Source organism: Carassius carassius, chromosome 10 (assembly GCF_963082965.1).
Source record: "Carassius carassius chromosome 10, fCarCar2.1, whole genome shotgun sequence".
NCBI classification, from domain to species: Eukaryota; Metazoa; Chordata; class Actinopteri; order Cypriniformes; family Cyprinidae; genus Carassius; species Carassius carassius.
The window spans coordinates 8,107,921-8,121,593 of record NC_081764.1 but is presented as its reverse complement, the minus strand read 5'-3'; the positions used below and the strand labels follow the sequence as shown (position 1 = coordinate 8,121,593).

The following is a 13,673-nucleotide window of genomic DNA, read 5'->3' as shown; positions in this document are numbered from 1 at the left end:
ATGAAAGTGGTATAGGTCCCTTAAGAAGCAAAAGAGCTTAATTAGAAAGACGTAATTTTCTAATTTTTGAAATGAAGAGGTAATTGTTGATAAAAGTTTCTTTGGTCACAATTATTAGAAACTGTAAGACATGCATTGCCTCTTCTATTTGAATGATTGATATAGTATTTTTCCTTATTTGCTGTTAAATGCAACTAACCATCTGGAATAATGACAAGCTGACTGTACATTATTTAGCTTATTGCATAACTATGTGGATATTTAATATTGATTAGTTGAAATTATTTTATAATTTCACTAAAAAAGAAAAGTCTACTACAGTGTGTACAAACCAACTGTGCTTGCAAAAAGACAACCACTAGAATAATATTACAGTAGGCTTATATTAATACAGAAGTCAAATAAGGTAAATTTCACTACAGTCGTTAATTGAGACTGTAAAAGAGAGTGTGAGTCAATGGTATGAAACAAGAGACATCGAAGTTGAGCCAATTTCAGTTGCCCAGAAGAGGGTATGCTATAGGCAATTATCGCTGGATACCACGAGTGGCCAATCAGAATCAAGCATTTTTTTCCAGGGACCAGTGTTATAAGCTATTCTATCATGCTAAGGTTTTGTATAGAGAGTTAATTTGTGCCTAAATGTGATACAATATAATGTATGCACTAAGGATCTTTGACACTAAAAGTAGGTGTCTGATTTAAGATTTTTCTAGCAATTGCCTTCTCAGTCAGAGATACAGATAAAAGATGGGATTTCCCATCCAAATATTACATTTATTAGTACATAAAATTAATTGTATCAGTTTCTAATCTCAAGGCTCGATTGTGATTGTTTTTTATGGCCTCACTTAAGAAATATTCACTTTCTAAGACAAATTTTCTTTTTAATTCCAGCAATTTTCACATTTTTCAGATCAGAGATGTCAATAATATTATGTATTCTTAAAATTCTGTATATGAAACGTAGACATTTTAGCTATGTGCTTATCTGGGCAAATATGATGCAAACATGCAACATTTTACTAGTCATCTTGACATAAGATGCAAGTAGCATAAGACAAACCAATATAAGGATTCTCTCAGACAAAGACAAGTATTAAAATGAATGGGTGCATTGGTGGTCTACTGAATGGCAAAGAGGCAATCAAGCAGCGGACCTGCAATGTTTCAGAGGCTCAATATATCCCTTTAATGTTGTTTTCAGGAATTTTTGGGATTTTTGACTCGTTAGGTTAATTCATATAGTTATGCCTCTGAATGTTTGATGTTAGCAAGAGACCTAGCATTTGGCTGATTAAAATCAATCTGAACACGCTGCACGTGCCAATGGAGACTCGTTAATTATCCACATTACCCTGTGGATTACCCTGGTTTTGGTTCACTTACTCTTTTCTTCAAAGATTTTCTGGCTCTATACTCCAACATGTGGCCAGAAACCTTGCACATAAAATACCAATAAAGTAACACACACACAATTACCATTAGATTAAATTAGCATCCCAAAATTTCAGGTCATTTAATGGGTACTTTGGGCTTGGTGTCAGTAACTGAAGGAAGAAAGAAGACAGGCTAATCATAATTTGTAACTGTATTTCTTGATCCTATCATTATTGGGTATTGGTAATGGAGATATTTTGTATTTGTATTGCTAAAACTATTACACCATGACTAAAATAAGTCACTCATTTACTTAGAAAGAAGGGGGAAATATTGGGGGAGACAGAATAGGAAACTAGAATAATGACACTCGACTTGAAAATCATTGTATAAAAAATATCTGAACAAAACTGTAATTTATTTTTGTTTGCACTGTAATATGCAACATATTTTGCATGTGTACTAAATTACAACAAAATTAAGTGATTAACAGATTCTACCCAATTAAAAATCTATCTAAAAATAAATCTTAAAAATCTAAAAATAAAGAATCTGAGTAATTTAAAAAGAAAAAGTATTTTTCTACTAACTAATTGTTTAACATTCACATTTCTATTGCTGGTTTACAATTCTTCAATCTGCAAAGTTAACTTCTAAATCAAAAATAACTTTTGCGAAAATCCAAAATGCTCAAATTATAGTTGATACAACATTACAGAACAATTGCTAACGTTTTTCAATAGACAGTCTATCAAGTCTAAACTCACCTTGTCAGCTTACATTGGAGTCCAAAGACAAATTTGTTAATATATTTCAGTGCACAACAGTTAAACTGTCTTATGAAAGAGAGAAAGAAACAATGCATTCTCTATGAATACTGCCAAAGACATACCAATATCGGATCAGATATAGTGCTAAAGCATCAATCGACCCAAAGTCAATCCTTGACATTATCTATACTGTGCTATCAAAATATGATGAAAAAAAAGAAAAAGCACAGCTACTAACATGTCTCGGAAGCTAAACAAAGCTGCCATATTGAAAGTCAGAGAAGAGGAAAAGGCAATACACTCCAATAAATGTCAGAGATATCAATCTGAATAGATGCTTGCAGTAAGCAAAGCAGAAAAAAGGAAATCCATGTCTTTGTTAAGCACAAATAAGCAAAGATGTGTCTTTGTGCTCTGAAGAAGAAAAAATGTCTGGCAAGCTTCACCACATGTAATAACTTCTTGTTGTGTCCACCTGCGTTGGCTTAGTGTCTGAAGAACCGTCCTTGTCCTTTTCACTGTCCGCCTCCCATAAGTTAATGAGGGGAGGATAGAGTTCATTTAGGGGGATGGAGGAGGTTTTCTGCATGTACTTCTTTAAGGAGTGGTGGTAGTTCTTCCTCTTCCATCTCTTTGCAATGTATACAGTAATTGAGCCCAGGCAGATGATGGCCAGTATTGTGCCCATGACTGCCGCCAGAGCCGTATTGGTGCCTTGCTCAGAGATCTCCACCGCAAACATAGTATGCTTGGTTGTGACGTTAACGCATGACTTCTGGGTCTGCTGGTGGATATTGGAGACTGAGAGACAGACCTCATACTCAGTGGCTGGCTGAAGGTGTGTGAGGTTGTACTCATGAACATCTACAGGAACTTTAGCCGTATAGGTGATGTGAGGGTTGTCAATTTTCATGGTGGCGGATGACCACTTCAGATTGGACATCATGACATTGGAGTTCACTTTCCAGGACACTAAAATTGAGTGGGACTCTGTGTGTTTCACGTAGATCTTCATAAGCTGGGTGCTATCCAGAAGAGTCCCGTTGACTCGAATGGTGGTTACCCGAGTGTCCGCTCCTTCTGTATTCTGAGCCACACAGGTGTAGTGGCCAGAGTCGTCCACCTGAATGTGGTATATGCGCAGAGTTCCTGCACTGTTAAGTTGGTATTTATCGGATACTGTATCAATCATGACTTTGTTACCAGATGGGGTCACCCAGTATATTTCTGGTTCAGGCTCAGCCATAGCACGACAGTCCAGATCTACTGTCATCCCAATATCAAGGTTGAGATGATTGGGGAATGTGTCATGAGAAATCATTGGCAGACACTGGCCTTTAGATTCACCAGTAAGTATGTCTCTCACACGCTGACCTCTAACCTCAAGTGGCATTGCGCAGAACATGGAAAGAGGCTTCATAAATCGAATGTTTGTCTTGCTTGAGCTCATCCACTGAATTACACAGTCGCAGCGCAGCGGGTTGCTATGGATACTGATCTCCCTCAGGTTCGGCAGGGAATTTGTCGTTGCTTGGTAGAGGGAGTTTAGAGCGTTGTTATTGAGCATTAGACTCTCAAGTGATGGCAAGTCACGGAAAGCTGAACGGCTAACGTAGGAAAGCTTGGGGTTGTTTGTGGCTTCGAGTTTAGTCAGCTCTGGGAGGTTATCCAAGGCAAAGCGATCAATGGACACAAGTTTTCCCATGTTGTTAATGCCAAGTTCTTTCAGCCTCAGCATGTTCTTAAAGTCACCCTCTTGAATTTTATATATTGGATTCTTGTTCAAATCCAGAAATTTCAGGTTTGGAAGCTTCTGCAGAGCAGTCTGTGGCACCCAAACTAGTTTATTATAATAGAAGGAGAGACTCTCTAGGTTGTCTAGTCCAATAAATGCATTGCCTGGGATATCAGTGAGCTCCATTCCTGCCAGGACCAGGCTTCTCAAGTTGGTGAGAGGTTTGAAGTTCAAATCCAGGATGCCGACCACAGGATTTTCCCCAATCATCAGGATCTCCAGGTTGGGGGTTGATTCAAACCAGTGACTGTCAATGGCCTTGAGTCTGTTGGAGTTCAGGTGGAGTCTCAGAAGGTTATGCAATCCGGCAAAGGCATTGGGTGCAATGGAGCTGATCTGATTGTGATTAATGTACAGCTCCTGTAGATTGGTGAGATCTTGCAAACTGAAGTCAGGCATCTCAACTATTTGGTTCTCCTCCAGGTGAAGCGTTGTGAGTTGTGACATGTTGGTCAAGCCAATATCCTGGATGTTGCTGAAGTTGTTCTGTGACAGGTCAAGTTCTGTGAGATTCAATAACTGCTCCAGTTCCTCACTAGTTCTGGCAATGTAGTTACTTTGAAGAAGTAACACCTGCGTGTCAGCTGAAAGGTTCCTAGGGATGTGTGTAAGGTGAAGGTCATTGCAATCAACAGTAGTTGCTTCTCTGTAAGTGGACTGGGGTGTGAACCAAGGCCGGATCTCGCACACACAAAGCGGCGGACATTCTGTACTCTGAACTGAAGAGAGGCCAAGTGAAGCCAGAAGCAGGAAGAAACAAATCTGGCCCTGCAAAACAAAAAAGAAAGTCCCTCTTGCCATTCTGACTATAAGTGTTTATCTTCTCAGATCTGAGCTGGAATTCCAATAGCGCCAAAAAGATGGTTAGGTGAGATTCTCATTCAATAGAAGTGTTGCAGAACAACCCTTTTATCCCTCTGAAAGCTTGAAAAGCAGAGTCAAAAGAGCTTCCAAAAGATTTAAAAGGGCGTAGTTCCCATGGGCTCCTATAGGTTTGAAACTTCTTCACAGGTTTGACACTTTCTTACAGCATGAACCTTGGACTGGGGAGTTGGCCTAGAAAAAACAAACAAACAAACAAACAGAGAAAAGCTTATTGCAATAATCAAAATCCCATGACATGAAAGCATATTCTAATAAAGATGTAAGAGATATAAAATGAAAGCAGAATAATTACAATAATAATAATAAAAAAACTTAAATATTCAAGTATTTTCCAGGTAAAATATCCAAATATTATTGAAACAAGATTAATTTAATTACACTGGCAGATTTTCCCCCCTAAAAATCTTCCAGTTCATTACGATAAATCTTAAATAAATGTTTACTACATACAAAATGAGATTTGCATTATGCATAAGAAATATGAAAGGAGTTGGTTATAGATTTGTCACATTACAAACACCTATATTAAGTTTCATAATTGTTAGATATCCTTGTTCCCAATACATTAAACCAGTATACAAATGTAATGATAATGTGACAACCAGATTCACAGGCTTTTGTTTACTGCAGTCTGACATGCTTGAAGAGGTGGATCAAAGAGGAAAGAAATGATGACCAAAGGAAGGAAAGGAAGGAAATATTATTCCTCAGGTGATCAAACAATAGCTATTGTAAACAAAGACTGAACATTTGTGAGGTGAAGAAATGTCTCTGTACATTTATTTATAATCTTTTCTGTCAAGATATTACCATACCCTGATTCAAAATGGTTTTCCATCTAACTACAGCATTAATTAATTAAATACACTATTACCTCTCTTTGCAGCAATTATGTAAAAAAAAAAAAACATATAAAATCAATCATATCAAATCAGGTAAGCTTGACTTTATTCTGCATACTCAGTGTTGTCCTAGATTACTGAGGATTATTTAATACAGAAGGGGTTTTGAAGTTTAAAATGAAATAACCAAGGAAATTCAACATCTATCAATAGCAAAGGGCACACAAAGGTGGCATGTTATTGTATCTTTGACAGAGCAGTGAACAGGGCATCTGGTATCCCATATGGTGCTAATGCTGACTCAATCACACAAACAGCAAGCGAGAGGGATTTAGTCCATGCCAAATACCACCTACATTAAGAACAGATAGTCCTCCGCAAAAGTTGCTCATCCTTGTTAATGTTTCTTAACAGCAAGATTCAAAACAACTGACCTGCACTCATCCTGAAAACATAAGATTTGAAAAAAATCTAACAACATGATATGTAGATTACATATTCCAATTTAACTTCAGCAATATATTCACTTCAGAGCTTTGGAGTCTCTTGTGAAGGTGAATCGACAAACAAATACAAGCTTGGACAGCTTGAACAATTTTACGCCTCATACTCCCAAGAAAATGAATGGCGGAAACACGGTACAGCTGGTGTAAATAAGTACTTTAATGTAAAAGTGGAAATCAATAAGAGGCCTGATCTGTTCCCTGTGCCCAAAGGAGCATCAGGGCAATTTAGAATGAGAGCTGACTGTAACTGTGAGTCTCGGCAATTTTCACAAAAGAGTACAGTACACAGATGGGACCCGGTTATCAGCACCATTCTTAAAGCGTTTTATAAAGAAATACACAATGACATTGAAAATGGCACTAAACTAGTAAAGATGGGAGTCAAATCAATAAAATATTTTAAGGGGTGACTTTGGTAATTCACTATTTTAACATTGAAAACATCAGTCAATGGGAGGTTTCAGTCCATTTATCTAACAGGTTTGAACAAGAAAAATTATACAATGATTAAAATATTACATTATCTAATTATCTAGGCTGTAATATATCACATGATGTGAAATATCTTAATAAGGTCATTAAGATGAAGATTAAACTTATCTGTAAAATTTAAAGAGGGGCAGATGAAAAAAAATTGACTAAAGTGTTCCATCATTTTCCAGGAATAGCTACTAATTAACTAAGAATTTTTACCAGAACATGATCTTTGCTTGATCCATGGCATTCAATTTGCATTATGTCTGAAAGGGATAGTTCACCCAAAATATAAATTATGTCATAATTTTAACCCACCATGCCTGTTTGACAATTTTCTGTATTATTTCTGTAGTGGAGGCCAAAACCTATAAGTAGGATAAAGTAATCCAGAGATCACAATTTCATTTAAGACTGTATACTGTGGCTTAAAATTAAGCCACAATTTCAGCTCTTTGTTTTTAGATTAAGGCCTAGTTGTTTGTCTGTAGTTCAGAGACATCACTTCAGTTTCATTAAGTCTGTTGTGAGGATTCTATTGATCTTCTAGCAGCAAAGTTACCAAACAAAATTAAAGTTGATGCACAGAGTTTTAGAGTTCAATATTGGTATTGGTTATTATTCTTAAAGATGGTAAAAAATGAAAACCTCATTAGAAGGTTAATACAAACTGAGAATTACTATTTTTACATTTCAATATTGGTATTTAGGAAAAACTGTGCACAGGCTGCAATTATGAATGGAAGAAATATGATGTAACAAACATATTTGTCACAATACCATTTGCCTAAAGACCACACAATTAGGACACCCTCATGATACTCATAAATATTCCATCTTTACTGTATAAGTGGACAAGATTAATATCCAAATCTCTGGGCAAATTACCCTGAACTTCCCCTAGTCTAAGATAACAAATGACAGCTGTGAAATTCAATGGGAGCCTATTTGAAACACCTGCCGTTTCAGATCACCGACAGATGCAGATCTGTTCTCTGCAGAGAGTGAAGACTTCTGTTTTGAAGACACATCTGATCTATGGGTCAAAGTACTGCCAGTGTCTGACAGGGTATTATTTCAAGTTTAAGGAAAATATGCACTTGAAGCCTGCAAGTTTATTTGAATTGTACACTTAGACCTTAACCAAGTTTTGAGTGTGATCCTGAGTAGCTCTTTGTTTAGATACCCCAAATTTTAAACCATATTATAAACATACTAGACAGTCAATGAAATGTCCAAAATGACTGTTAGCAGAAAAATAAAAATAAAACAGTTGTTGCTACAGATATGTACAGGGCTGATTGTTTTTCTCACAGACTATGGGTCTTAAAATATCCTGAAAATACTTTTCTAGGAAACTGTATTTGCTTTTCTAACCTTATGCACACAACATTCTGTGAAGGCAGAGGAAACACTGGAAATATATTTCCAGCATACAATACGAAAGTCCAAATAAACAAGTGGAGAAACCCAAAAGGCCTGCTAAAATGGCTTACAACGACATCTCCAAAAATGACCATCTTTTCTCTAAATCCAGTCTTTTCTCTGCTAATCTTCTCAAGGGGCTCACTTCCAAAAACCTTCACAGAAAGGGAGTGAGGAATAAATGGTAATTAGTTTTATTCTTGGATCAAAAAGGCTTTGCATAAGGCCAAGAGAGCAGATCTTTTCACGTCCAACATTCAAGACTGTCTACGCTTGGCAACTCTTAATTTGAAGAGTATTATTAATTGAATGGTGAATCATAGCATTGCCCAGGGTTGAACTGTGGGGTAATGACATGAGCGGTAGAGTGCTGTAGAGATGGGGACTATTGCAAATGGCATAAAAACATTGACTGCTGATCAAATGGAGTCCTTTGTGTCACTGCACAAGGATGAGTGCTGAGAAGTAACTGCAAGAGAAACCCCAAAGGTCCCATTTCAATTATTTTCAGCAGTGTATTTCAAATCATTTGCACTTATAAACATCACTCAATGGATTCCAGAATTTGGAATATCTAAAACTCTCAATATAAAAAATTATCTATATACTGAAATCTCTATAAATAAAATCCTCAATATATAAAATAGCATCTAGAATCATCGTGAATCTTCCTGTACAGATGCTGTGAGATTTACCGCAATATGTGCAATAAATAAATAAATAGGCTAAAATGTTGTATCCTTGGAACTGCAAATATATTACAAATGTTGTTTAAAATAAATATCTAAATACGTAACTTAAAAAAAAATGCATTGTTCATAAAATTTAATTAGTAATTTCACAAATTTACAAAATAGATTTTTTAAAATTTATGCATTTATAAGAGCAGTAAGAAATGTTTTTTTTTTTCTCCTTCACCTGTCCAAACAGATACTTTGTCAGAGTGATTCTTAACCAGATTGTGGTTACAGAATTAGTCAAACAGCTGCTTGGTTCTTTTCACCACTATGACACTGGCCACTGTTACTTCCAATCCCAAAAGACTGATAAATTCATGAAATGCACATTTACCGGAAAAACACAACAGGCCTCTTACAGCTCCAGACCACCTTAAGTCTTTGTTTAATGTCTAATATCATGGTAAACCACAGTAATTCTAGTGTTTTGGACTGACATAAAAAAAAGAAAAGAAAAAGAGAAAGAGAAAGACAAATTCATTAAAGGCAGGGTAGGTAATACATGTATAAACAACTTTCTTCCAAATTTGTTTAAACTTTCTATATATATCAATGCATAATTAAAATGTAAGTACTCTGATAAAAAGAGTATAAAAATCGAGTGACTCTAGACCGTTTATTCTGTATTAAACACAGCTCATTATTTCCATTTCGGGACGAAACATAGGATTGGCTTAGGCGACTGTCACTCTCTCGCAACCATGGCAACCACCCTTTTGCCACACATGACCTGCCCACTTGCGCGTGCACGTTTGTTTTGAGGAATTCAACAGGCATGGATCCTAGGAATACTACCAAAACAATGGCAGAGAAACAGCAGGCAAATTTCACAGTACCAGCCTACGCAGTTAGTGAAGGCAAACCAGGCAAAAAAGGAAGACAGTAACAGTACAAGAAAAGGCAATGAACAAAAAGTCTTTGGATAAACAAAGAAATAAAACGCGAGTTTATATCGGCGTGGCTTTCCAGCGATGTCGAGAACTGAGGGAACTCAAGGGGCTGAAAAGTGACTCCTTGATGGCTTTATTTCTGCTGGACAGGTAAATCTTTCTTTTTGTATTTTGATCATACATATTTTTTTCATGAAGCATGTGTCATTAGCACACGTAGCTGCGTAATATAGCTAACATAACATTACTTAGCGAGCCGTAGTAGAGGCTTTGGAAGGAGCCCAGAAGGGAAGGGGTGGAGTGAATGGAAATAATGAGCTGTCTTTAAAACAGTCGTGAGAGGTCTACAGTCACTCGATTTTTATACTTTCTTTTTCAGAGTACTTACATTTTAATTATGTATTGATATATAAATAAAGTTTAAACAAATTTGGAAAAAACGTTTTTTATACATTTTTTTTACCTACCCTGCCTTTAACATACGCCCGGCATTTTCTTTACCTTGTTGGTGCTCATGAGGACGCTTCTCTTCATATGCCAGAAAACAACTTACGCAACAGACGCAACAGCTGCAACAAGGGACAATACAAACCCCCTCCTCAAACCTCATTATACATCCTTCCCTGACTAAAAGACGTCTTCCCGTGTTTATTGTCTTTCCTAGGGAGGTTGTGGCTTCTTTTTTTCGAATGAGTAAGCAACGAAACATCTGCTGGAGTGCCTGGACATTGAGATGCAAATCACATTTCTGTATTGCCAACCAGACCTCATGCGCGCGCCTGCGGTAAGCCAGAAGTAACGGGATCTGATCAACGTTTGGACTCGATTCTGCCACAATTACAGTGTAAAATCACTCACATCAGTCTAAATATAACAAACATGACTGTGACTGTGAAGAATTTAATTAATTCAAATGGCATGATCAAATAGAATTAGAAGCAAAACTGATATTGCAAACAAATGCTTCAAGCGTTTAGTTAATGTTTTATCATCGCATGCATTCAAGTCTGATAAAAAGGTTGAAAAGGTCGCCCGCTGCCATCAAATTCTGCTTACTCCTTATACACACACATACGTTGTAGCATTACCTTTTACCAGGCAATTGTTCTGAGAAATACAACATTATATGTGAACGCATAAACAAATCATTAATAAAAAAATCACACACGTTTTGCCCTTGAACATTTCAAGCGCAAAAGCTGATGCGTCCTTGCAATTAAGTGCAGTAAATCACGCCGTATGGCAGGCCAGTTGAACATAATTAATCCATTGGTGGTACCAGTCTGCAAAATTTGGTAACTGAATTCTATTTATGGACGATTTCCTATTAGGAAAAAATATGAACTATTTGTGAAAGTTTCTAGCATCTAAATAAGTATCCTGCTAGTATCTAACAGTTTCTATTGAAACTGAAGAAGATAACCTTACTACTAGATTACTTCTAAAACACTGTTTATTATAGTAATATTTATAAAAGAACAGTTTATAAAAAAGTATTACTTATAAACAAATTCAAATTATTATTATGTTAGTTACATTTTATTCTATAATATTTATTAATTTATTTATTAATATTATAGTTGTTAAAAGGAATACATGTTAAAACGGCTTGCCATACACCTAATCCAGAAGAGAAGTCTCAAAACCTAAGCAGTATAGATATCATCTCTTTTCATTTTAGCTGAAGGAAACACATTTTTGGATGAGTTACTTTAAAACTACAGCTCATTCTTACAGACAAAGGTTTTGCATGTGGCTACTGTTTTTTTTTTTCAATATTGCACTGCGCATGATTGAACCTGTGTAGTTGCTCATGGTTCTGGTTTAACATGCATAGATGCTACTGCATAAAGAGATTGGCTATGTATATGGATGCTTCAAAATCTATCTGAACATACCTCTTTGGTTTGCCAGCCTACACGCTCCAAATGGCATTGAAGTCCTCCCTCCGCTCCGACTGCTTCATGCACTTTCAGTTTCTAGAAACGGTATCTATGTCCTTGCGAATGAGCACTGAAAGAAAATCCATAGATAATAAATACCATCACGTCGCTCGTAAGTTCCATATATTTAACTGCTTTACAGTGGCATTGTTTCTTTACATCCACTCCGCGAATATTCATGTGCAACCTTCGTCAAGCGCATGGTCAGGTTTTGCATGGATCCTTGCAACGGGAATCCGCTGACTGGCTCCCATCCGCCGTGTCTCCTTGTTACTGTGGAGCCCGTGCAGCGTCGCCAAGGAAAATTTGATGACAGCACCTGGCGCTGTCCAGGCGAGTCAGCTGATTCGCGAGCAGGCTATTGGTTGCTAGCCGGTGGCTGACACTCGATTCCCAAGCAGAGCACCATCTGTTGTGGGATTGTTGTGATGCGAACAAAGGCGGGCACTGGGGGAGCGCGGTGGGGATAACGCCAATGCCAAGGAGGTGATATTCTTATTAGAACGTCTTCCACTGACTCCCTCCTCCTGTTTGACGTACTAGTGATGGAGGATCCTGCATGGTGTCTTCCCGCTCACCAAAGACTTACAACGAGACAATGTTCCTTTGTTCGGTGCCTCGCTAAGGGGAAAGTTCTTCCTAATCTATCCATCATTGTGCAATAACTTGGCTAATAGCTTATAAATGTAAAACATGGAAAATTAAATGGACAATTAAATGCGTGTGTGTGTGTTTATGGAGAATAGGTGTTATAAAACTATTTGATCTACATATTATGCTAAAATACATAAAAAAAAAAAAATTAAAAAAAATCTCAGGAGATACGTGATGAATGAAAATGCATTTCAGAGCTAATTTATTTGCCTGTTAATTATTCTGCTGGCATAAAGCACACACTTGATAAGAGGAAAAATATCATTAATTTCGTTTGAAAGGCTGTACAAATATATATATATATATATATATATATATATATATATATATATATATATATATATATATATAAACACATTTGGAAAATGGGTGATGTCTGGACGAACACGTGCAAAAGTACACACACACACACAAAAGGTAACACTTTACAGTAAAATTAATTTTTAACACAATAACAAGAATTAACAATGAAAAATACTTCTTAAGCACCTGTGTATTTTAGTTAATTTACTAATACATTAATAAAATCAAAAGTAAACAAAGAAAAAATACTTAATAAATAACAAATGCATTGCTCATTGTTAGTTATTGTTAGTTAATGCATTAATTAATGTGACCTTATTGTATAGTGTTGCTAAAAATGTTACAACTTGATTAAAAGGCACGCATGACTGAATATTTTCTGATCTCTACTGTATTTAGATACAACATTTACCCAGAGGGTCAATGAGTTTATACCGCTAGATGAATGCATAGGTGCCTTTTCTGAGTCACCTTCACATATAAGTGGAAAACTGGAGGCAAGCAGAGAATACAGCTTCTGCATTGCCTCCCCCATGGTATGCTTTATCCCCATTGAGAGATACAGACAGATGGAGTGCTGTCAGTGTTTGTGTGTGGGTGGGTGGGTGGATGGGTGCAGAAAACACAGGGAAACTTTTTGAGGTCACTGTTGCCTTTGAGGCCCTAGCTGGCAGGTAAAAGCTATAGGAGCATTGGCTAGATTTGTATTGTGATAAGATGGTGAAGATCAAACACATTCACCCATAACTAAACATTAATCTTAGAACATTATAGGAACAGTTTTTTTTTTTTTTATTCATTCGACTTAATGAACGTGACTAGGTTACATCAATGATTGCATTTGATAAGTCTCATCAGGTACAGGTAGAAATAGCTGCAGACTTAGATCTTAAAAGTAAATTAGACACCTCGCTGACCTTCTTGCTTCAGTTGCAGAAATATTTGTGTCACATTTTTTGAATATATTCAATTAAGACAGACCATAAACAGAGTCAGATATGTCTGCTTTAAAGGATTCCCTTCAGTATTCTAAACCAATTCTTAAGCTTAAGATCATGCATGAATATCT

General features: G+C 36.6%; 1 protein-coding gene across 2 annotated transcripts; it reads right to left on the bottom strand.

Moving 5' to 3' along the window:
* Positions 1-1,920: 1,920 nt before the first annotated feature.
* On the bottom strand, positions 1,921-12,109 carry LOC132151663 (leucine-rich repeat neuronal protein 1-like). Of its 2 annotated transcripts, XM_059559951.1 has the most exons (3): positions 11,807-12,109; positions 11,603-11,703; positions 1,921-5,001 (listed from the first exon to the last, which is right to left on the bottom strand). In XM_059559951.1, the coding sequence occupies exon 3, from the start codon at positions 4,744-4,746 to the stop codon at positions 2,593-2,595; it is 2,154 nt and encodes a 717-aa protein (XP_059415934.1). In that variant the 5' UTR covers positions 4,747-5,001; positions 11,603-11,703; positions 11,807-12,109; the 3' UTR covers positions 1,921-2,592. The 2 variants fall into 2 exon arrangements, with proteins under 2 accessions (XP_059415934.1, XP_059415935.1); XM_059559952.1 differs by lacking the exons at positions 11,603-11,703; positions 11,807-12,109 and adding an exon at positions 10,206-10,936.
* Between the last annotated feature and the right edge of the window lie 1,564 nt (positions 12,110-13,673).

Excerpts from the sequence above, each read along its gene's own strand:
- LOC132151663 (XM_059559951.1), bottom strand. The coding sequence starts at position 4,746 with ATGGCAAGAGGGACTTTCTTTTTTGTTTTGCAGGGCCAGATTTGTTTC.